Source organism: Gymnoscopelus microlampas (assembly GCF_963454915.1).
Source record: "Gymnoscopelus microlampas genome assembly, chromosome: 17".
Taxonomy (NCBI): Eukaryota; Metazoa; Chordata; class Actinopteri; order Myctophiformes; family Myctophidae; genus Gymnoscopelus; species Gymnoscopelus microlampas.
Window position 1 is genome coordinate 31,081,758 of NC_139954.1, and position 24,942 is coordinate 31,106,699.

General features: G+C 42.0%; 1 protein-coding gene across 1 annotated transcript; it reads left to right on the forward strand.

Annotated features, from left to right (window-relative positions):
* The first annotated feature begins 330 nt into the window (after positions 1-330).
* Positions 331-19,866, forward strand: rap2aa (RAP2A, member of RAS oncogene family a). The gene is made up of 2 exons (XM_084084950.1): positions 331-1,251; positions 17,923-19,866. The coding sequence occupies exons 1-2, from the start codon at positions 938-940 to the stop codon at positions 18,158-18,160; spliced, it is 552 nt and encodes a 183-aa protein (XP_083941076.1). The 5' UTR covers positions 331-937; the 3' UTR covers positions 18,161-19,866.
* The last annotated feature ends 5,076 nt before the right edge of the window (positions 19,867-24,942 follow it).

Here is a 24,942-nt window from a genome sequence, read left to right on the forward strand (position 1 = left end):
TTGCCGTTTAAACCAGTGGTGGTCATTTTCATGTCAAGGTCAAGGACCCCCAGATTAATATGTATTTGTCCGCAGACCCCCCCATCTGAAAATATGTATTAATTTTGATTTTTATATATATATATTTTTTAAACAGCCGGTCTACAAGCTCACAACGTTGTGAGCTTGTAGATCGGCTATTTTCAAATTGCCTTAGCCTAGTAGTCGTCGCTTCTTTTGGGCTTGTTTTCATAGACCTGGTTGCTTATTTCTCTCGCACAGTCTGGCAACGCTGTACGGCAGCCGAGTGGGGACCGACTAGCCGTTACGCAGCGGCGGTGGTGGGGTCTCCGCCCGAGAGAGAGTATGTATGGCGGCTCGGCTTGTATCGGCGAGCGAATGAGAAACGGAGACTTGCCAAGAGATGATGGTGGAAAAGAAACAAAGAGACGAAAGTTGTTTTATTAACTATCGATATAGTCTTATTTGAGCCATCTCTCCTCGAGTAGCCTAAGCCTCACACTCCGTTCTAGAGGGTTTTATGACCAGTTTCCCCCCCAATGTCTCCGATGGAGCAAGTTTGTGTTTTTATGATGCATAGAAGGAGATGAAAACCCGCACGTCCCCATCATCATTGGGCGATTTTCTATTTGTATGCCTTTGCTATGGACATTTTTGAAATTGCAGCTCGTCTCGGATGCATGTCTAGTTTTATCAATGCCTGACCTGCTGCGTGGAGGAATTTCTACAATGAAATTCATCTCAGGGCACCGAGTCTTTGTGCTGCTCTGCCATAGCTGAGCAAAGATTGTATTTATTGACAGCCGTTCAAAATGAGACACGAATGGTGAATGTACTAGTTTGTGTGCGAGGATATTCTAGCTCGTTTCGATGTCGCGCGGAGATTGATGAAACCTTTCGACGATCTCTTGATTTGATCAATTAACAAGAGGGAGCGATGCGCGAGTATAAAGTGGTGGTACTGGGCAGCGGCGGGGTCGGGAAATCCGCCCTCACTGTGCAGTTCGTCACCGGGACGTTCATCGAGAAGTACGACCCCACCATAGAGGATTTCTACCGCAAGGAGATCGAGGTGGATTCCTCGCCCTCGGTTCTGGAGATCCTGGACACCGCCGGCACCGAACAGTTCGCTTCTATGCGGGACCTTTACATCAAGAACGGCCAAGGATTCATACTCGTCTACAGCCTTGTCAACCAGCAGAGCTTCCAAGACATCAAGCCGATGAGGGATCAAATCATCAGAGTGAAAAGGTTGGTACCAATTCTTGCATATGTGAAAGAATGTATGTCCAAATATCGCGGTTGGTTCAGTATGGATATGAGTGCACTTTTTCCTGACATATGTTGGCCTGCGGGCCCTGTGGTTTCAGGATGGGCCTATATAGGCCTGGCCTTATTGGATATTGTACTGTATTCTCCTTAAGGGCAGACTACAGTACACACCACATGTCTGTTCTATGTTTGTACACCTGCCTCACATTTTTCATAATTTTCTGGTCTTAAATGATTGTCTTTTATGTTTTTAAAGATGTCTTTGTTGGTCCAAGGCAGTAGTTCCATTCAGGTGCCATTTCCCAACAAGGCAATTCTAAATGTCCCCTCTCCTGCTCTTAACAAGATCTCACCTGCACCATCAACAAACTCAGGGCCAGTAGTCAGCTCTGTTGTCATGACATGGCAGATATTGTCTGTCTTCCATGCTGCCGTTTGTTGCACAGAATGTCCACTGACTGTGCTGGATGCTGCAACCTCTGTGAAACAAGTCAGTCAGAATACCCAAGCCTCAGAGCAACAGGGTCTCTCTGCAGAGAGCCCCCCAGACACACAGCTAAAGCAATAGGGGCTTGAAGTCACAACAACATTTGGAAAAAGCATGCTACTTGTGTGGCCAGTTTCTGCAGAAAAGACATGTTTTTAATTAACAAACGCAAGCTGTTTGGAAAGACAATTGCGAGCAACCCAACCAGGAACCAGCCATGGGATAGTATGAACCGCCACACATGATGTAGTGGTGAGGTCATCACCAGTGGGGGATGCTGATTGATACAGAGGTTAACTGAGGGTGTTTGAATGTTCTGTCATGTTATTAGTATTCCTAGCTCAGGGCTACTAACAGTTAAAATAAATCGAACATGGCATGAAGAATCACTGCCCCAATATAAAAGTTTAATTATGGGGGATGGATTCTACTGACATACATGACAAGCATCGTTTTTGTGTATGGGATCCTGCAGAGTGTACTGGAGAGATGGCATGCACTGGCCTGTGTCAGTGAATGAATCATGCAGTCTAGGCCCTCTAGGGTGTCAGAGAATCTGCCTCAGTGGATGGATGTACAGTCAGTGTAAACTTCTAGAGAGACGTGATTCCATCCTCTGTGGAAGCTGTCACTGAGGATCTTCATACAGCAGGATAAACGCATGAGTTCTATACAAATGCTGTTCATCACTTGGGGTGATTATTTTACTTTCCTGTGGTGTGTGTATGCTTTTTTTTTTATAACTACACACACTGTATATAATAATATACTGTATATTATTAAATACAAAAAGTCAATTATTATTATTTTTTTTTATCTGTATTGATGTTTTGACTTATTTGTTTGTGGGTCAATTAAATGCAGGATTGCCCAAATGGCCTTTATAAACATTCACATAAATCCATGACTGGATGAAAGAATGAGGTCAACATGTTTTTCTTCCATATAAGCATAGAGAAAAGGTAGATGAGCACCAAAAGTGTGTGTGTGTGTGTGTGTGTGTGTGTGTGTGTGTGTGTGTGTGTGTGTGTGTGTGTGTGTGTGTGTGTGTGTGTGTGTGTGTGTGTGTGTGTGTGTGTGTGTGTGTGTGTGTGTGTGTGTGTGTGTGTGTTTGTGCGCGTGCGCGTGCGTGCAAGCTACATGTTCAAGTGTGTGCATAAGCATACCACATATCAGGTGCGGCCCAGCTGTGTTTCAAACATAGCCTAATACCCAGAGGGATTCCTGAAATTCCTGTTATCTTATATTATTCCCAAAAGTCACAGGATGCTTTTTCTAAAATCAAACAATCGCTAGCGTAGCACTTCATCATGAGCCTATTCAAATTGTCCAATATATATATACCCATTTGGTTGTGTTGTGGAGGACAATTATGACTTGTATCCAGTGTACAGTCCTCCACTGACAGTTTGTTTACAGTGTAGAAGATTAGCTATGTTTTTATGACTTTATGACTTATTATTTACACTAGCAAACATTTACATGTTAAAGGTTGAGCAAAGGATACCTCAAACTGGGGGTCTGAGAAACCATCACCAGTGACTATGTTAATCACCATTAGTGCTACAACATATAGCAGTTATTTCAGATATTTCAGGAAAACCTTGCAATTTCTTATAGTCTCTGACTGCAGTATAATGGGCAGGTATGGTAAGACCTTATTCAGAACCGCCTATATATGTTAGCCCTGCTTGTAAACCATGTAATACTATTTACAAGCATCCACCTAACCGCTGGTCTAAACATCATCATGAAGCGCAAAATACCTTGCTCACCTGGTATCAGACTTAGCGGAGGTGCTGGAGCAAAAACAAATTGCATAGATCATCATCTGACTGACTGTGCAGATGCTCTTTTCATTCAGTTTAAGCATCATGAAAATGTGGATTTTCATAAATGCAGATATTCCCCTTCTTCAGAGTTCCACAACGCTGTGACGAGTAATAGACTAGGCAGAATTTCAGAAAATGTGCTTGTATAAAATGCTGAAGGCATTTCGTGTTTATTTTTGGTATACAACATTTCTAGGGGTATTAAGGGGTGCAGAATCCAAATCTGCTGTATACCCAGCGCAAAAATGTCAATTAAGGCCTCAAAATTGAGAAATTCAACATGGCCGCCAGCGCCAGGACCTCTTTCCAAAAAAACAGGTGCTAAACCCACATTCTTTATTCTACTGACATGAAACTTTGCACAGAACATCTGCACTTATGGGGGAAGAAAGTAGGAATATAGCTGGGGTGCAACCATGAGAGTAACAGGGTGTTTTTGACTGTCTAACTGTAATCTTTGTATAGGCGAGGATACAAAAATGACATTTCTTCAGTGTTTGCAGGAATACTACAGCAATTTGGTAATAACTGTACAGTGTTGGACACCAACATTGGAATCCCCCAAGTCTTAGCTTTCTTCAGGTACCAAGTTTATGCCAGTAGCCCTTATAAGTCTGGATATATAAGCATTTTAGTGTAAGCATGCTGTTTTAGGAGAATTTTCAAAAGATAAATGGTGGGGCTTATAGTAGGGTCCGAAAGTGAGGTTCTGTGACCATCCTTTGGCAAGTACGTTTTGACGATTGATTTGACCTCTATGGACCCTTTAGAAAAGATTTAGCCCCCAGGTCCCTCCCAAAAATCCCGGCATTTTTTGCTAGACAGCCAAATTCAAAATGGCGCCCGGCGCCATCTCTAAAAATTAACTTTTGATCTGAATGACCTAGAATCATGTATGAAGGCACTTTTCCATACAAGTCAACCATGAGGATTCCAATTCTGACACAATTTTAATTGTAAGACCTCGTTTTGACTCCGAAATTCAAGATGGCCGACATCCAGTAGAGTAAAAACTTATACCCAGGGGGCAAAGGGGGGTATGCTGCATTTGCCCTTCCATAAAAGGTTGGCCACAAGAAATAATATCTATGACCCAGTAGGATCACAACCTATATGGACAACCCGGTCACCTTGCTGCTGGAAATCCAATATGGCCGCCTCAATATTATCAGAAAATAGCTTTGGCAATAACTTTTGAACCAGATGGGCTAGAAATAAAAACTTGGTGTCTATTTCATGGTTTCAGAGCATGAGAAACTCAATGGAATACTTATCTTTATGATTGGGTGTGTCTGGACCTTTCATTTGCATATTTCCAAGATGGACGCCACGCGAAAATGAGTTTTACTATGACTTTTACAGTGACAGCTGACTGTTATGGCAACAAGTCTGCTTTTTAAGTAATATGAACACATTTGGTCAGTTTGAGCTTTAATTTATTTGTCAGAGTCGTGTAATCCGGGATGCAGAGATGGTAGTCAAGGCAGCAGTGGAGACTAGCCCATTTACAGTGAGCACATCATCCATGATCAACATATCTACAGGACAGTGTGCTGATTCCACAGTCAAGGACGACTTGATGAGTGTGAAAGAACTGGGTCTGAAGGCACTGTGTGAGTCACTGTCCAGTGAACAGAAGAAGACAAGCATAATGAAGCTTAACACTTTCTACACTCAAAACACAAGATCTAAGGGGAAAACCTCAGCACCTGCAAGAGCAATGAAATTACTGCCCTCCTGCGCATGACCCAAATCATAGCCAGTGGTGGAGAACTCAACCTTGTTGACTTTATGGGCAACCACGAGTGCAGTGACTTCCCCCCTTCCCTCTTCCAGGAGGATGGCAGGATGAGAACAGGTACCAAGGCAAGTCTTGTTAAGGTCCTGAAAGAGGAGACCAAAGTTGCATGCATCCCTAACCTGCCTACAGAAGACATAAAAACAGCAGTAGTTATTGATGCCATGTATGCCATGCGCCATTGGTCGTTCCTGAAAGGTGAAGCATTTGGAACAATCGCTGAACGATACCAACGTCTGCTGTTGAATGATGTGCCTGCTGGCACAGAGATCATTCACTTCCGTTTTGACCGGAACAGTGGACCTAGTCTTAAGACAGCTGAGCAAGAACACATATACTGTATGCTTGACCAAAACCTATCAAAGAATATGAAGTCAGTATGCATTACACAGCTCCAGATCCTCAGGAGTTTTTTGCTGTGTCAGCTAACAAGGCAAACCTATTGAGTTTCCTCTGTGACAAATGGTGTGAAAATGTGAAACTTAAGTCGGCCCTTGGTCCAACACATCTTTACCTGGGTGGGGGGTTTAAAGAAGAGACAAGGAGTGTGGTGGTCAAGGAGGGGTCTATTGAAGATGTCCCTGCACTAGAATCCACACAACAGGAGGCTGATACAAGAATAATACTCCACACCCTGTACAGTGTCCAGAATGACAAAGTTGACAGAGTTGTCATCCATGCCAATGACACAGACATCATCATCATGTGCCTTTACTATGCAGCAACCCATCTCAGATGCCTTCCAGAGCTGTGGGTGAGAACAGAGCAAAATTCATACCTTCCTATCCATCAAATGGTATCAGCACTGGGGCTCGCACAGTGTCGTGCCCTGCCCTTTATCCATAGTTTAAGTGGCAGAGATACTGTAGCACCAGCTATCCCTTCTTCACTGGGAAGAAGGCATGGTTCAAGGCCATCATGCGTCTGGATCTCTGCACTTGAGGAGTTTGGTGAAAACTCTTATGATTCCCTCTCAGATGACGTCCATCAATCAGGCACGAGACCTCACAATTGCTGTATATACATCCAAAGCGGACCACCAGGAGGATTTTGACCTGAGTAAGCTTAGAGTGTACAAGTTCCTCAATAATAGATCAACCCTCTTAAAGCTGCTGCCCCTGACAGAGAATGCCTTTGACCTGCACCTGAGAAGAGCTGTTCTAGCAACCATAATAGATAAATGTGCACATATCGCCAAGCCGGATATTCCTTCTTTCACAGAGTATGGATGGTCTCTCAGTGCTAGCAATGCAGTCCCCCTTGCATCTACCGAGCCAGCCTGGCCTGTGTCAATGAACAAGGCAATATCATGCAGCTGTATCAAAGGCTGCCAGAAAAACTGTTCCCGTGCAAAGAAGGCAATTCCATGCTACTTAGGATGCCGTTGCCAGAGACTGAAGACACGATGCAGCAGGATCAGTGCAACACATGACAACAGTGACAGTGAATAGCATTGTACCATAGTATCATTGGCTTTAGAAGCAGGCAAGACAGCACCATAGAGGTCAAAATGAACCTTTTGTAGGCAACCTCAACTCCGCCTTTACTCTATTTGTCACTAAGTAGTCTATCTTTTGTTATGTTACTTGAATGCATACCACTATGTTAATTTGTATAGCCCTAAAGTTGAAGTTTTTGGCAAGTCTTGGAGTGTGCATGTGTCTGTTTATATTGTATTTAGTTTATTAAAATGATACATAAGATACATTGTGGGCTTTTTCTCCGATTTTTCTCTGCAATCATCCCCACAACTATAGATCTATAAATCAATAAATCTGAGGGAAAATGTAATACCATACATTATTTATGACTGCAGCCATATTGACAACATATAAATTAAAGCTCAAACTGACCAAATGTGTTCATATTGCTTAAAAAGCAGACTTTTTGCCATAACAGTCAGCTGTCACTGTAAAAGTCATAGTAAAACTCATTTTCGCGTGGCGTCCATCTTGGAAATATGCAAATGAAAGGTCCAGACACACCCAATCATAAAGATAAGTATTCCATTGAGTTTCTCATGCTCTGAAACCATGAAATAGACACCAAGTTTTTATTTCTAGCCCATCTGGTTCAAAAGTTATTGCCAAAGCTATTTTCTGATAATATTGAGGCGGCCATATTGGATATCCAGCAGCAAGGTGACCGGGTTGTCCATATAGGTTGTGATCCTACTGGGTCATAGATATTATTTCTTGTGGCCAACCTTTTATGGAAGGGCAAATGCAGCATACCCCCCTTTGCCCCCTGGGTATAAGTTTTTACTCTACTGGATGTCGGCCATCTTGAATTTCGGAGTCAAAACGAGGTCTTACAATTAAAATTGTGTCAGAATTGGAATCCTCATGGTTGACTTGTATGGAAAAGTGCCTTCATACATGATTCTAGGTCATTCAGATCAAAAGTTAATTTTTAGAGATGGCGCCGGGCGCCATTTTGAATTTGGTTGTCTAGCAAAAAATGCCGGGATTTTTGGGAGGGACCTGGGGGCTAAATCTTTTCTAAAGGGTCCATAGAGGTCAAATCAATCGTCAAAACGTACTTGCCAAAGGATGGTCACAGAACCTCACTTTCGGACCCTACTATAAGCCCCACCATTTATCTTTTGAAAATTCTCCTAAAACAGCATGCTTACACTAAAATGCGTATATATCCAGACTTATAAGGGCTACTGGCATAAACTTGGTACCTGAAGAAAGCTAAGACTTGGGGGATTCCAATGTTGGTGTCCAACACTGTACAGTTATTACCAAATTGCTGTAGTATTCCTGCAAACACTGAAGAAATGTCATTTTTGTATCCTCGCCTATACAAAGATTACAGTTAGACAGTCAAAAACACCCTGTTACTCTCATGGTTGCACCCCAGCTATATTCCTACTTTCTTCCCCCATAAGTGCAGATGTTCTGTGTAAAGTTTCATGTCAGTAGAATAAAGAATGTGGGTTTAGCACCTGTTTTTTTGGAAAGAGGTCCTGGCGCTGGCGGCCATGTTGAATTTCTCAATTTTGAGGCCTTAATTGACATTTTTGCGCTGGGTATACAGCAGATTTGGATTCAGCACCCCTTAATACCCCTAGAAATGTTGTATACCAAAAATAAACACGAAATGCCTTCGGGGTTATGCTTCTCTGAAAATTGACCCTGTCTATAATGGGCCGATATGAAAACAGTCGCTTTAAGGATTCTGCCCAACTTTGTTGTTGTGGCTGTTTCTAACCGAGCAATTTGACACCTGTGTTGTATCTTGTTTGTGTTTGCTACATTATAATGTACAATGTCTTGCTCAATATCTGCAAACATCGGAAAAGGCAGTTTTTAAGCAATAAATAGAATATCGTAGCTGAAAGGAAGACATTTCCCCCAGTATCAATTCAAACATGGTGGAGCCTTTATTTTCTGCTTGCAGAAGGTCAAGGAAGACCACAAATACACAAGGCAAATGCTCGTGTCACATTGCAACGCGTTTTAAGCTTGTAGATCAATATTTTTGGGGTGCGACACCGGTGTGCAACCAAGTATAAATCTGGCTTTAGTGTACACAATGTCCATATGTCACTCACATATAGTACATTTGGTCAAACAGTCTTCTCTGTTAGTCTCCCATCACTGGCATAGTCTTCCTACCGAATTAAGAGAGACCACCAATTATTTGACAAATATTTGTGCTGTTGGATGTCTTCTTGTCTAAAGTTATTGAGTGAGTGTCATAGTGGCTTTCACTGTTGATGCTGTGTGGAAGTAAATATACAGGAAATCCAGCCGGCCGATTGGTTGCACTGGGAGGCAAACTGGAACCGGAAGTTCGATGGAATGCATTGAGGTCAATGAGAGACAGGTGGACCCGCTTATGAATAAACACAAGGACAATAAAGGAAAATAAAAGAAGACATATCACACATTGTTTTCTGCTGTGTTGCTTTTTAATGTGCACATTATCATTTTATTGAGGTATCTAAAAAGCAGAGTATATTTCTGAATGTGCAGTAAGTACGGGATGTTATTGCGAGACTGTCAATCATTGACAGCCTGTCAACCAATACTTGCTATATATACGAGCCAGAAACGTTAGCAGGCACAGTGTAGATACCCTAAAAATAATAACATCGTGTGCACATCGAAAAACAAGTGATCAGAAAACATTGTGTGATATGTCTTCTTTTATATTCCTGAACCGATTATATGACAAAGGTCGCAATCATTCAATATAGTTTCTTCATAAGCTGGTCCAGCTGGCTCTCATTGACTTCAATGCTTTCTATGGATCTACCGGTTCCAGTTTGCCTCAGGTGCATCAATGGCTCATGCCCGGCGTCAAAAACCCACTGTGACATCACGGATTACATCACAGTGGGAGTGTTCCAATTCAAAATACAAAAACACAAGAAACACTGCATGTCCTCAACTTCACAAGGACGGGATTTGGGTTAAAAATAGGCGGAGTGGCCTTTTAGATGAATGTTATACATTATGACTTTATTATATTGCTCTGATTGCTCTGCACAGCCAAATGATCAGGTTATCATTTCTACAAGTGGTTATAACAGATCTGCTAATGGAGCGTCGAGGAATTCTGCAGCAATGTTGAAAACAAAGCAATGCATGTGTGCCTTCACTGCATTGTACACACTCAGTCCCCGGCTGCTCAGGACTGGAGGGTTCGGGTTGTGTAGTCGAGTTGACACTGCTCACTTAATTCCGCCCCCACCCAACCCCACTCTCCTCATTGCCCCACCCTGGTGACCCAGCGGTGGTCACATGCCACCCTCCCAGGTCAGGGGTGCTCTCACTCTGAGCGCTGTCACCACCTATCAGTGTCTACTGTTAGTGGCACAGGCAGGCATTAGCACAAAGGCCCTGTAACAGGACCGCTGGGAACCTCATCGCCGCACACTTCAGCAACAGTTAGCTATACACCCAGGTGACGCATTCTGAGGGGTTTGGTGTGATGACGGTCCAAGCCACTTAAACAGTCTCTCTCTCTACGTAGCCCTGATACGGTGAAGTTCTCTCGTTATTTTGTTTGATATCTCAAGAGTTGCACTCCATGCTACCACTCAACAACCATGATGTATTTTAATGGAAGTAAACAAAGCATATAGTTTTAAAAGGATAATTGTTGTATTTGTCCTGCTTAGTTGATCATATAAATGGCCAATTGATCACTCAACACTCACAAATATAATATTTCAAATTGGCTACAACGATAACATTTCCTTTAGTCACCCCTGGCATACAGCTTTTTGTTATTTCACACTCCAAAACATCTCATTAGGCTATTGGTCGCAGTGCATTTTAATTAAACCACTCCTAGTCAACTATACATCTACTACTTACCTCAGCATTGCAGACAGTGCTGCAGGGCTTTCAATGATGGAGTCATCATTACAGAACTTGTTCATGTGCCAGCTGGTCGAAAGGATCCAGGGTCATTAAATAAATGTGTCAGTGGTCTCATTCTCCTTATTGCAGCACTCCGGGGGGAAAGATCCCCCTTTCATCTGTGTCTTGGTTTATTGTGAAAGCCGATGAAAAGTGCAAGACCAAAGTCCAATGTTGAGTACTGTTACGGAATTCATCCAAGTGGAGAAGAATCTCTTGAGGCACAGCCAATATATGATTCAATATTATGCCTGTTTGTATGGTTGTTAATTACAATGTTGTTGCAAGAGGTCCATTGTCTCTGCAAAACAGCCATGTCTATTTGATCATTGTCTGAGCACTGTCTGTTTTAGCCTACAGTATACCACAAAGCTAGGGTAAGACAGAGTGGATATTAATGGCACATTCTGTGTTATGATCAACCAGTGCATGGTAGATTGTGGCAATATATCATTCAACTATTATTAGAGAGAACTATTATCATACATAAGACTTTTGTACTGTTGCCATGGATAATGATGAGGTGGAGAAAACAACAGGCAATTATGAAAACAGCAACGGAACAAGCAGCCTGAGAACAAATATCTTTTATAGCTTGTTCTTGTTTTCTAAGGCATAAATGCTTTTAGGGGGAAAAGACATCCAAAAAAGAATTTTAATTGTTCAGAGCTGACTGCCAAACATTCTTAATTGGTAACTAAACACAAAGCTAAATTGTGCTACACTGAATATTTATATTATCAACAGCCTAGTGATTCCCATGGCTGCTTGGCCTTCTGTTCTCCACCATTATCATAATGGTAAAGTCATTATGCTTCATGTAGTGTGACTGTCACTTTCAAGTAGACCCAGGAATCAGGAGAGGGAGAGAAGCAAGAGGCGGACTGACAGGCAGTTCCACTATGGCCATCTATTTACAAAACCCATAAATTAGACTCTGCTAACTATAGCTTCTTTGCTTCTCCTTTCCCTTCCTGATACGGTAGTGTCACTTTGCATTTCAGATTCTCGCACATGTAATTTGTAAGACTGGGAATTTGTCTTTGAAAGTGTAATTACCCAGTACAGGCTATGAGAGTACGGTGGCTATGGGGAGCGTAGCAAGCGTATCTCGTCCAGGAGTGAGAAGCCTACAGTATGCAGCTTGTAACACTGCCACATATCCTCACCGCTTGGATCTTGTACAGTTTTGGAAACCCGTCATCATCTGAGAATAGTATCAAGAGCTTTGAAGGAAACGGGAAGAAAGAGTTTCCTTTTGCTACCTTGAGGGGATCCACATGAGACTTTTGGAAGGAGCCTAGAGTACTATCCCAGCTGTTGTTTTGTTAAATCATTCATTCTCTTGAAGTTGCCTTTTTTATATGCCACTGCCTGGCTCTATGGCCTTGCTGCATTGGGGAGCCATGGTTCCTTGTGAATCCATAGTTAAGTAAATGGGTAAATCTAGAGTCTAGACCTTTTACTGTAAATGAGGAGCACCTCCCTTACTCAGCCAAACACTGTCAAATGACTCAGCTTTGTCCACAAGCTGAGTATTCAGCACACCTTGGCCTGCTGGGTAGACTGAGAGAATAGCACCAGGAAAGCCACAGTTCTGGGCAGCATAAAGCACATCCCTCTCCTTAAGCACCATACTAGCAATCCAGCATAAATATTTCATTGCCTATTCACAGCTTAAGCCGTAGACCATTTCCTGTTAATGGCTTTATTTTTACAATAAGTCTCTGCAAGTGATTGTTATATCCTGTCATATCTTTGAAAATTAAACAAACCACGGTATGCTTTGGAACGTCGTAAATGTCAAGTATACTGTGAGACATAGACAGTGGGCTAAATTTGGCAGACTTCCGGTATGGTACTTTATGTGGGCCAGAGCCAACCCACTTTGGGACCACCAGGACCGGTCACACCCTGCCCTGGCTAGGTCTATATCAGTTGAGGCATCATGCATTATAGATAAGCTATGTCTGGGGGAACCGGGGTGGGAGTTTTTGCTGTGCGAGTCTTTCAGTACAAATGCATAGTCAGACTCTCAAGCTTTAGGCTACAGACAGTAGCACATGGCAGGTTCTGTGCATGTGAACTGCTGTGCCTGCCTCGTTTGCATTGCTGTTTCTTAGGGTGGATTCAGACTGGGTCCGATTGATTCGAACCGTTCCCGAGTACGATTGGCCTCTCCCAGCTGGCCAGCATTCACATTGGCCAAAATTCTTCCGTACTCGAGTACACTTCATCCAACAGTAATGGTAAATATGTGCCTCATGGGGACGCTGTTGACTATGGGGCTTTGGGAGATAGAGAATGTCATTCGCAGAAGAAGAGTCACTTGTCAGAGTTTAAAGTGAATAATAAAGTTTGACTGTGTTCCTGACGTTGTCTTGAGTTATAATAATAACAGAACAACAATACACAACCAAAGCAGTGTGTGCATTGGTCTTTGAAACCTCAAAATGTAACGCCGTCTCTCGCGTCTCTGTTATTATCAATATGATAGTCACGTCACTGATACATCCTTGGTATTTTAGCAGTGACGTCACAGACTAATCCTTGGTATATTTATCCTTATATACACGTTCGCTACACATGTGTTTTTTGTTTATTATTTTTCACGGCTCGCGCTACTCACACACACTAGCGGGATTATTATTTCTTGTCAACATTCAAGTAGAACTATGAGAAGGTATAACCCAGCTAAAATAATGCGTCATTATAAAAATATATAAATGATATATGATTAGCAGTCCACTTCCTCCTGTCGGTACGGATGGATTCACATTGCAGCGTACCATACCTGAGGACGCATCAATCGCACCCGAGACTACCTCGGGAGGCGGTCCCGGGTACGGTACGGTGATCCGTTTCGGGGAACGGTACGCTACATTCACACTATCACAACATCTGCCATGTGGTCCGGGTTGCGCACCCGGGACCATAGTCTGAATCCACCCTTATTCTCAAACTTCTGCAGTTGCCCGGGACTGCCATTGAAATTGGGGTCTAAAATCAGTCGCACAGACGCAGCTGCCCTCTGCCCCTGTATGTGTTTTAAGTGATCCATCCTTGCATTATCCATTGCTTGGTTCCGGGCGCAGACACAGTGGGCAATACCCCACCCACGCCGCCACCATGCTGAATCCCTGGGAGTTTTTGTATCCGTGGCAGCCGCCCTCACACCTCCTGGGTTTGCAGGTTTCCCCTCTGTTATTATGGCTATTTATAGAACTCCTCCCCCTTGGTGCCAATGACAAGTGTTTTTCTTTGTGCTGCCCACAGCCCACTTCCCTGTGATGAGGCTGGAGTGAGATATTGAAACTGTATGTAGCTTGGGTGTCAAATGTAATCTTTGAAAAAGGAGCATAAATTATGTTCCAATATGATTTCTCCCAGTGAGCATAACACACATCATGAAGGTCAATTTCTTCAGTCTGGTGCAGATCACAGGGAGGAATGCGTTTGATTCCAGAGCTCTGCGATGTTGGCACTGCAGTTATAATAACGGCACAGGAGAGATCAGCTCAGCCGTGCAACGTGCTCATTGGCAGATCAGAAGTCAGTTCCCACTTGAGCGCCCAGGGTCGTAAATCATAAAGAATCCTCCATGGAAAATAGCAAGTACCATCTTGACGCTATTGGCCAGAAACCTTGTATCTCCATATTTCAACTTTTAATGTTTTGTTTTGTAAATGAATGCCTTACTTCGACGTGCAAGAGTGTCGCACAAAAGTACCGAAAATAGCCAATCTGCAAGCTCACAACCTGTCGTATTGTGATTTGTGCTGCGTTGTGAGCTTGTAGATCTGCTAATTTGGAAAGATTTGTATAGTGAATATGGTTGAGTCTGTCTGTGGGTTTTATGAATATTTAAAAAGTGAAAAGTATTAACAATAGCTTGTGACTAAATCATAAATACATTGGAACACAGGTTCTTTTTTGTCCATTTCCTTAAAAGTAACGGTTTTGGACATTTTGCTTGGGCAGAAACAAGGTTTCTACCCAACACAGCAACAAATTCTATTTCCACCTATTTCAGGAGCGAAGAGCTGTGCTATGCATTTGTCAGCCTCTCACATACGCTTATGTGTAAAACTCAATAGAATGCTGTTTCTGTGGAACATGCCTTTTTATATGAGTGCACAGTAGGGGCAGGACAGGTTAATGGAAGCTTGGATGAGGCAACCTGTGAACTGATTACAGCGTGAGCTTCAGGCTTGCAGCAACAGATCAGGCCCAGCGACCGCTTCAATCAGAGCAGAGACTAGTCGCGATCATGAGATTTTACTTGACGATTAATTGTCATACAAATAAAATATCACATCTGCCCTGTGCAAGTTTTGTTTACAAAGCCTAAGAGCCAAATGTTATTTTATTGTATATATACATGTTCCAATGTTCAATGGCAAAAACACAATGAAATCAGATGTTTCAAAATAGTGCTCACGAAATAATCATGGATCATCAAATTTTGCCCTAACCGCAATAGCTGAATGGCGCAGCCGCATACCAAATGGCCACAAAATGCCTTCTTCAGCGTGTCGCCAGTTTGACTCCTTGCCGGCCAGTGCTGTGTGTCATGCCACCTTTCCTCTCTTTACCTCACCGTTGCTGTCAAAATAAAGCAGAAAACAAAACAAAAAGGCAAAAGTTGTTGTTTTATTTTCTAGTGCAATGAATAATATGTTGGTGCACTGCTGGACAAAAGGGAGATGCATTCAGTACGTTCACTCACTGTAGTCTATCATACTACATACAACTTACCGATATGCAGCTGATCAACTCCTCGTCGCTTTTGGTAGCACACAGAGAACTGTGAAATCTGCCCTTAGAACCTGGTCGTGTTGTCTTTGGCTGCTGTTGAACAGATCCTGAGAACAGGAGATTAAAGTTCACTGTAGACAATGTATTCATGGGTAGATCAAAGTCAGTCCTTCTCAGCAAGTTAAAGCTTATTTGGCAGTGGGAACCTGCAGCACGTGGCTCCTGTGAGATGCTCAGGCCTCCTTAGTGTATAGGAGAGCATTGCGGTCTCTTATTCTGCATTCCCTCCATCTCTCTACTACTTGTTTCCTTGTGTACCTGTTACTAGTGGTCATGAAAGACAGTGGGTGTGTTTAAGTCAAATAAACAACATAAATAATGTAGGAGCATGAATATTTCATAGAGCGAGGCCAACATTTGAAAACTCTTAACGATGATGAAAGGTGTCTGTGTGCGTGATTTCTCTCTCATCTATGATGTTGCTCTGTATCGCCAGCAGAGGTGTTTTAATCCTGTTTTGCGTGTTTGTTGCTGGTTCAAAATGGCTGCAATAGCTGGAAGGAGCTTTCAACTGCAACCTCAGGAGGCAACCTGCATTTATACTATGTAACACCCATCAGTTGTGCTTGATCTTTTCTTGTGTTCTCTTTTTATGTTAAACAAAATTAAGGTGAAAGGCCCCACAGTGTTTCCTTAGTATTCTATGGCACAGATGTACCGAATATCAGCAAAAGAGTTTGTGGGAATAATCCTGGCCTCTTCAGAAGCACAGACCGTGGACCCCCCATTTGAAAAGATATGCCAGGGACTAAACCATTTGAATTTCTTGGGGGTCCCAATCTGTAGTTGTGTAGTATCATCATCGTCTGTGTTCATTTAACTCTGAGAGTGTATAAATGGACAGAGTTACAGACACATAAGGGTCAATTTGGTTCCTAACTATTCATTTGGCTGGGGACCCCCTGGAACCCCCTCAAGGACCCCGGACGGTCCCCGGACCCCACTTTGAGAACCACAGCAGTAACCTACATAATGTGACATGTGTGTGTCTTTACTGGCTCTCCAGTAAGTAGCCCAGTTCCACGGTGGCATGCACTGCTTAAGTAACATGGCAGAGAGTTCAAAGCTCACAGGATTATGGCCACTTCCTGCCCCCAGGGGAGTTGGGGCTATGTCGCCCATTTCCTGTTGACTGCTGGGTCAGGCTTCAGACGTGTAACTCATCATCGTGTCATGAGAATATAGGCTAGCACATGTGGTTCTCAACCATTGGTCTGGGGACCACCAGTGGTCCTTGGGGGGGGTACCAGGGGGTCCCCAGCAAAATTAGTTAACATAGCGGCACAATCGTTTTAACCGCTGGGCTTTGGCTATTCAAAAATAGCAGATATACAAGCTCATAGTGCGTCACATGAGCTTGTAGATCTGCTATTTTTTTTTATCTGAAAAGTGTGTGCATATCTTTGAATATATGTTTTTTTAAAGCGAACAGTTTTAACTCAAATCTTTGCTTCTGGGGGTCCCTGGCACAAAACAATTTCAGATGGGGGGGGGGGTCCTTGGCATAAAACGTTTGAGAACCACTGGGCTAGCACATGGACAGAGTGGTCTACTCTTCCAAGCGACCCCGCAAACATTGGATAACTACTATAGGCTCTTTTAGTCAATTGTATTTGAATATAATGTATCACATGGATGTACTTTACATAAATGACTCATTAATTGCATGGTTAATTGATTGTCTTTCAGTGCCAGAGAAACTGTCTTGTAGCAGTACATGTAGAAAGATGGATGAGGAGTACGTGTGTCACTACAAGCAGAGTGAAATATGGCTGCAACTATCCATTCGTCGTCTTAGTGATTATTCTACAGATTACTTTTTCAATTAACCAAATAATTGAGAAGCTTTTTTGAATGCGATGCATTGTGAGCTTGTAGATCTGCTATTTACACTATTTAAAAAAATATATTATTTCATTAAAATCTATATATTTTTTTTATTGATTGATTGAATACTTTATTAGACAGAAATGCACACAGTACGGTCGGGTCCAGTCATACACTTGAGCTAAAAGGATAACCCAAAAAAGTCCGAACTGTTGCACCCCTAGAGTGAAAGCATAATGATCACCGTTTTCCTCCTTAACCATTTGAACTGGGGGGAACACTCACCCAGAATATCAGATCTACAAGCTTGTAGATCAGCTATTTTTGGCGAAGAGATTTGGTGTAGACGGGGGGGGGGGGTCCAACTACAGTTGCACAACTCGGGTCCGTTTCACTAAGACTAGAGGGTTTAAGTGGTTAAGAGTAGACATTTCTGTTTATCTCACTTTACTCATGTGATGTCTCTCTCTCTCTCTCTCTCTGTGTCTGCCTGGGTGTCTGTGTCAGATACGAGAAGGTCCCAGTGATCCTCGTGGGAAACAAGGTGGACCTGGAGAGCGAGAGGGAGGTGTCTGCCAGCGAGGGCCAGGCACTGGCCGAGGAGTGGGGCTGCCCCTTCATGGAGACTTCGGCCAAGAGCAAAACCATGGTAGATGAACTGTTCGCTGAGATCGTAAGGCAGATGGACTACGCCGCACAGCCAGACAAGGATGACCCCTGCTGCTCCTCTTGCAATATACAATAGCCCACAGGGCCTTCAAGGAGCAGATCAGGCAGGAAGTCTACTTAGAGGAAGTTGTTCCGACTTCAACAGAGAAATATACTCCTAGACACAAACACACACATACACACCTTCACATGTGTACACAAACAAACACACCAACTGAACAAAAACTCATGGTTGAACTAGTTGGATTTTAACACTCACTCTTTGGTGCATAAAATCAGTCATGGCATAATAATAATAATGACATGTCAGTAATTAATAGAATTGAATGAGGAATGCAAGGAATTTGCCGCAAGAGAAATTGACAAAGCTGGACAAATAAAAAACAAAGTGCACTCGCCTTATGTTACTCTCTGGTTTCTGTTGTTTTGGTGCATTTTTTTTTATCTTTTGGGTTGATACAAAAACAAAACTAAACAAAAAAAGATCTTGATTCATCAACAGCGTAGAGTTACTGATCAGGTTTTGTATTCTCTAGGACAGTTGTTGTGCAAGCTGCTTTGGTAAAGGATTTTGTTAAAATTATCCTTCTGTTGTTTTGTTTTGTTCTGTTTTCATGACCCAGTTTTAAACACAGTATATCTAGCTGGAGTGCTCACGGCATTGTTTCTGTTACCATGCAGCCAAAAAGCCACTGTACACAGACCTAAGAGCTACTTGTTTTAAACATTGATGAGTAATTGATTAGGGTGTACAGTTTTTTTTTCCTAAGCTTACCTTTTGTTTGTTTTTTTAATTGGTTGGCCAATTTGTTATTATTTTTTTACATACAGTACTTATCACAGACAGAACCAAAGAGGTGACTTGAAAGCGCCTCCATTTATTTTTTAATTAGTATTGGTTTAAGGGAATGGAATGGAATGAAAATGGTGTAAAAGTCAGTGTCTTTCTTGAAACATCTGGTGCAAACTAGAGGTGTCATCTCTTTTCCAATTTTGTCATTTTGGAGATCCAATAGTAAGCATAGCAGAGTCTCTCACATATTGTGATATTTTAGTTTGTTTGTTGCTTGTTCTTTTTTATTTTTTATTTTATTTGTGGGGGAGGGGGTCTCTAACAGCAGATTACTGTACATTGTATCTGCTTTATCCAGAGGGGACAATGAGCCCATCTCTGAGTGTTAATATCTCCACTAACGATCTCTTAAAAAATCTTCTCTTCAGGAATGGATGACATTTCAGGTGAAGACACCAACATTTGTCATGAATGATTTCCATTTCTGTTCTCTGCCACTATCAAAAGTTTTAAATGGGTGTTGAGATTTTCAAACATCCCTATTCCCATTGTTTATGTATTCAGAGTATTCAGATTAATAATAAAATAAATAATAATGATTATGGCGAAAAATAATGAGAATAATTATTGGTAGTGTAAATATTTTGTATTGAAAGTACCAGCTCCTTTGAAGACACTGACTCAACACGTGGAATTGTCAACTGTATGCATGGCTAGTAAACAAAAAAGGACGTTTATTGTTTGAGATTAATATAGGCTGTGGAAATGTGCAAAGCAAACACATTCACGTCTGGATCTGGACACTGTTCTCAACTGTACATCTATATTGCCACGGGAACCAGACTTTCCCCCGTGTTACCATTTTCATTGTTGATTTTCTATTTTTTTATGTGACCATTTACTCTTTATTCCCTTCCCTAAATGAATGGTGACACTGTTTCATTTGACACCTAAACAATAAAAGTGTGTTCAACACTAGACTGAGACTACCAAGCTTAAGTGACAACAATTTCTCTGAAGTGAGTGGATTGACTTCAAAGGGCAGGTAACAGGTTTGTTTCAAAATGTCGCTGGGACACTGGGAAACTATTTTAGAAGGAAATTAATGATTTTATATCACGCTTGTCCTGGTTGTTTGTATTGTACCTTCATGAATGATATAATTTTTTGTATGTCCCCATTGAGTGGTACACAGATATAGATTGATATCTTTGTTGTTGCGTACTGGTCTTGGAATATGTATAGATTTTTTCTAACAACGTTTACTTCTAGCCTGTTCAGTTATGGGCCCAATACACTGTTTACAGGTCCTTAGACTTAAACCACATAAACACTAGCTTCCCTATTCTGGTCATGTCATCATAATAGGCAAACATAGATAAACATCTGGCAAACATTACCAGAAAAAAAGCAGATCTACTTGCTCATACTTTGTGAGCTAGTAGATAGTATTTCCGCTATTGATATACATCGACATACATAGCGTTTTAAATGGTTAGAAAGGGACACAAATGTAATTTCCTGTCCTATCAAATGATGCAGTTAGAAAAACATGCGTTGGTCTGACTATAGGAGCAATACTGTGCATGGACTGCTTTAATGACATCTACATAAGATTATAAAACAGTCCACTAGACTGTTTCAGATTCCTGAGAGTCATTTTGACTGTATTTTACAAATACTCTGGCACTAGGTACTTCTAGGTAATGGAAAAATGCATTCATTAGGCCCAGTTAAGCTACTTGTTTCCAATTAGGTAATGAGTTATGCAAATTACCAGAAGTGTCAACAGTAATTTGATCGCAAATGCTATAAAGCCATTAAGCTCCTCATCGGGACATCAATGTGGTTCTCAGAGAAAAGATGTAGAAGGGTGAGCCAAATCAAGTTTACTGTAGTTTGTAATGTTTTTTTAAGTAGAGAAGTACCTGTTATCTAGTTTTAAACAAGCAAACATACTGTAGGTCTAATGCTGCATTTTGCTTTTGAAGCTATTGTTATGGTGTCATTTAGTACGCACATATCTGTCAAGGATTCTTGTGATTACTTAGAAACAGAGGGAGAAAAACAATGCTGTTTCTCTCTTGGCAAAACCTTTAAAACAGTCTTGCACTCTTATGTTATCTATGTTATCTCGTTCTCACTCTCCTTTCTCTCTCCAGGGGGCACTACAGCCTCCATTAGGGGCAGCTCACACAGTGAATACTGAGAATTGTTTTGTTTGTTTAATTAAGATGAAATTATGATTGTAGATATACTGTACAACGACTATGCAGATCAAATGCCAATTTGAGCTGGGATGCATGGAGGTTCTCTTGTTTGATCCTGGCAAATGGATTCCCAGCTTTGAATTACATTTAGTACTAATGAACAGATGTTGCATTGTTGTGGCCACAGTTTGATGTGTTGTGACATTGCAAATATCCAATGAAACACTTTTTTTGTGATATGAAAAGCTAACATTCTCATTTCTTTATTTGGATCCCCACTAGCTTCCACCGATGTAGAGTAGCAGCTACTCTTTTCATTTTGACTTTCATGTGATCACTGTACCCAGGGAGGACGAGGAACCTAAAATTGACTTGAGAGATGAAAATGCCAGAAAGGAATGATCAAAGCCGCCTCTTGGTTCCTGTCTCTTCTTGGTTCGCCTCCAGGCTAATTTTAGCAATGGTATTAAATCACTGATGGACGAGCAAGTGCCACATCAGGGGAATCACTGGCTAATAGATCCAAAGAGGTGTCTGTGTGCATCTCCTCTGGGGCACCTGTCAGCATCCACCTTCGCACACCAATTGCTGCCTGCTGCACCTCCTTAAACCTAATCTATGCTCTGTCGTCGACACTAGCCCATCTACAAGCTCACAATGCATTGTGAGCTTGTAGATCGGCTAGTTAAATCAGTATCAAGTATGAATCAGGCATCTTTAGTCTGTCTGTGAATGTATTTGCACAGGGACCACATTCTCCCAATACAGCCTGTTTGTGCTGTCAAGGCTTGTCAAGGTGCCTCATCCAGACAGATGAGACCGGACAGGCGGGGCCTAAAGATCCTTGAGGTCTCAGCGGGGTTCATTAGGAGACAAGGAACCTCTGGCATTGCTCGCTATGCAACGGCATCATTCATGTTTATGGGAGGATTATTTAGGCAATGCGATGCAATAGGATCGGATTATATGCAAAGTCTAATGAGAATGGATTGTTTGACACTGGAGAGCACATCCATTTGTGTTTGTCATGCATGAACTAGCGTGTGACAATATTGTACACTCCTGGCAAGTTTGAAAAGGTCACCATGCACTCTGGTTCCTCCCTCTCACATGTCCTTACCACAGAGTCATCACAAGAATGACTTTCAGAGAATGCAAAGCAGCACAATGAGAGTTTGCATCCTCCGTGGAGAGAACAGGCTTGAAATGAGAAAGAAAAAGCACCTCCTGAGCTCCGGCGCGTAGGTGTATGAATTAAATAGGAGCTGACTCATGGTTACCTGTTCTCTGCACTGTAGGCCAGAGGGGCTGTTGTGCACAAGCGCTGCAGCTGTGACACATTGTGCATTGTTTGTTCCAGCTGAGGTCCACCACATCAGTATGTCAATTGTCAACATGAAGGCGAGAGCTGCATTAGTCACGCCATACAGCGGCCCTATACCCCACCATCCCCTAGACACCCCTAGTCTCCATCTCAGTTGCTGGGGTAGCTACTATTGGCACACAGCAGCAACAGCGGGCCATGTAAAATGCTATCGCCTAATTTAGACTTAGTTATACGACCAGTGTTGCTCACCAGAATTAGCTGAAAAACGTAACATGATGCACTTGTCCGTTATTTTCAGCAGGCGACGTTGTATGACGAAGAATGATTGTGCATGTTCACCATGTTGTACAGGCAAAAGTATAGGCATTGAAGTATAATAAAGAAGCTTGTCCCAAGGCGGAGTGGAGCTCTGTTGGGAGTTGGGCATGTGAAGGGGGATCCAGTGCAGGCTGGGACTGCACATTTAATTGAATAACAAAAAAACAAAAAGGCAAAAAAAAGAACTGCTTCACTAACCACAATCAGGTTCATTTTTTTCTGAAGGGAAAATGCCTTCTAAACAAGGTGTTATGTTCTATTACAGAATCCCTACCATGCAAATCAAATTACAATTTGGTAAACAAACAATCTTTAAGAGTGAAAAGCCTTAACGCTAGCATCTCACATTTTCCCTTTGTTTTCATTGTGATTGTTTCCTTCACATTTGCTGAACAAGAAATTAAGTCACATCACAGTTGTTCAGCAAAAGCAATCGCAATGTACGTTTTTGTCAATATTCTACACAGCATAGACCACGCAAAGGAGCCAAGTTTATTATAGCATGTCTCAACAACTGGGCAATTTAAAGCCCGTTGAGACATATAGTCCTTAAATCCTTGATATATTCTTAAGGTGATAGTATAATAGTTGAATAACAGCTTCTCAAAATAATCACAGTACATTCACTCATGGAATCAAACCTAGCAATGTTGTTCACTCACAGCTCTGATGTGTGAAGCATGTTGGCACTGGACGCACAAAGCCTCAGATGGATTTCAGTCGTGCAGCAGAACCCCCCCCACACACACACACACCTCCTACACTATCCTCCACTGCTGTCCCCCTGTGCTGTCTCACGCCTTTATATAACAATGGCGATGTGAGGGGAGGTTGGGAGAAAGAGAGAACACTCAGGCTAGGCTAGGACCATCACAAGTACCTAATAACTAGGAGTCATTTCATTGCAACCAGATGCAAACACATGACACAGTCATTCACAGTCTAATTGCAACTGTAACAGTGTGTTCAAGGGATTTCTGATTCTGCAAACAGCAGCCAGTAGAAATCTCAGACATGTCATAGCGAATCACCCATCTCTTCATCACAGAATTTGCAAAGGAAGTATTAATACACAGATAATGCAAGGTTTGGAAACTGCTGGTTTATCTCAATATACTATCCATACATTTGTATTGTTGTTTTTCGGTTGCTTAGTGTCCCTGAGCAACACTTAACCCTTAACTGCTTCCCTGTGCTCATCAGAACCATCTGAGTAGCCACCAGCTGGGTGAAGTGATGAATTTCCCCCGTCATTAATAACATACACAAATCTAGTAAATTGTAGTTTTGTTCTACAAGACAGAAAGAAACATGTTAAGTCATTCTGAGCCTGCAAATACAGTGTTACATGTCACTGAAGTCATCCCTTATGCTTAAGTGCAGATACAGTAAGCATGTTGTTATTTGCCTTATGACAGGACAATATTGATAAGCCACCATTGCCCATTGACCACAGTTTTCTGATGTAGTATGTGCAAATACACTCAACTGAAAAGATTAAAAGAGTATCTCTGGTTAGATAGATTTTTTGGGCCTTATTGAATTAAACCAAATATTGCTTGTGCAGCTGTGTCAACCAGATGACTTCTTTGTACAGTAGTCTATATGTTCCTCCACATGGCCTATTTATACTATGTTTCAGTCATCAGTCTTGATAGGCACAGCATGGTGAATTTTATATTTGAATGCTATTTGACTCAGAAAATAAGAACCCTTCTAAAAATCAATTAGTCATCAATTGTTATGTTTCTGTTTTCTAGTCTAGACTCAGCAGCAGTTAAGAGCAGCTTGTTGCTGACGGGGCCTCTTTTCCATTTAGACTGTTTATGATACAGCAGCACCCCTGCTAGCTGTGGAGGTGGAGGTCTCTGCAGGAGATCTGTTGTCGATCTGCTCTTCAGGGACCATCTCCCGTTGCTATGCCTCAAATGGCCTCTCTTCACAAAATAGTTTCCTGCCCTCTGCTTGATCAGCTGTAACAATTCCCCACCCATCTCTCCTGCTAGTACTGTACATTCCAGGGATGTTTGACATGTCTGTGTTGCCAGACATGATCAAGTATCTAAAGTCGGAATGATAACAAGAATACAAGATATAAATTGTTCCATCGCAAATATGACCATCTCATCTGTTGACAGTACTGAAGTATCCAAAATCAGATACCAAGCTTCACATGTCACACAATAAACATGAGAAAGTAACTAAATGCT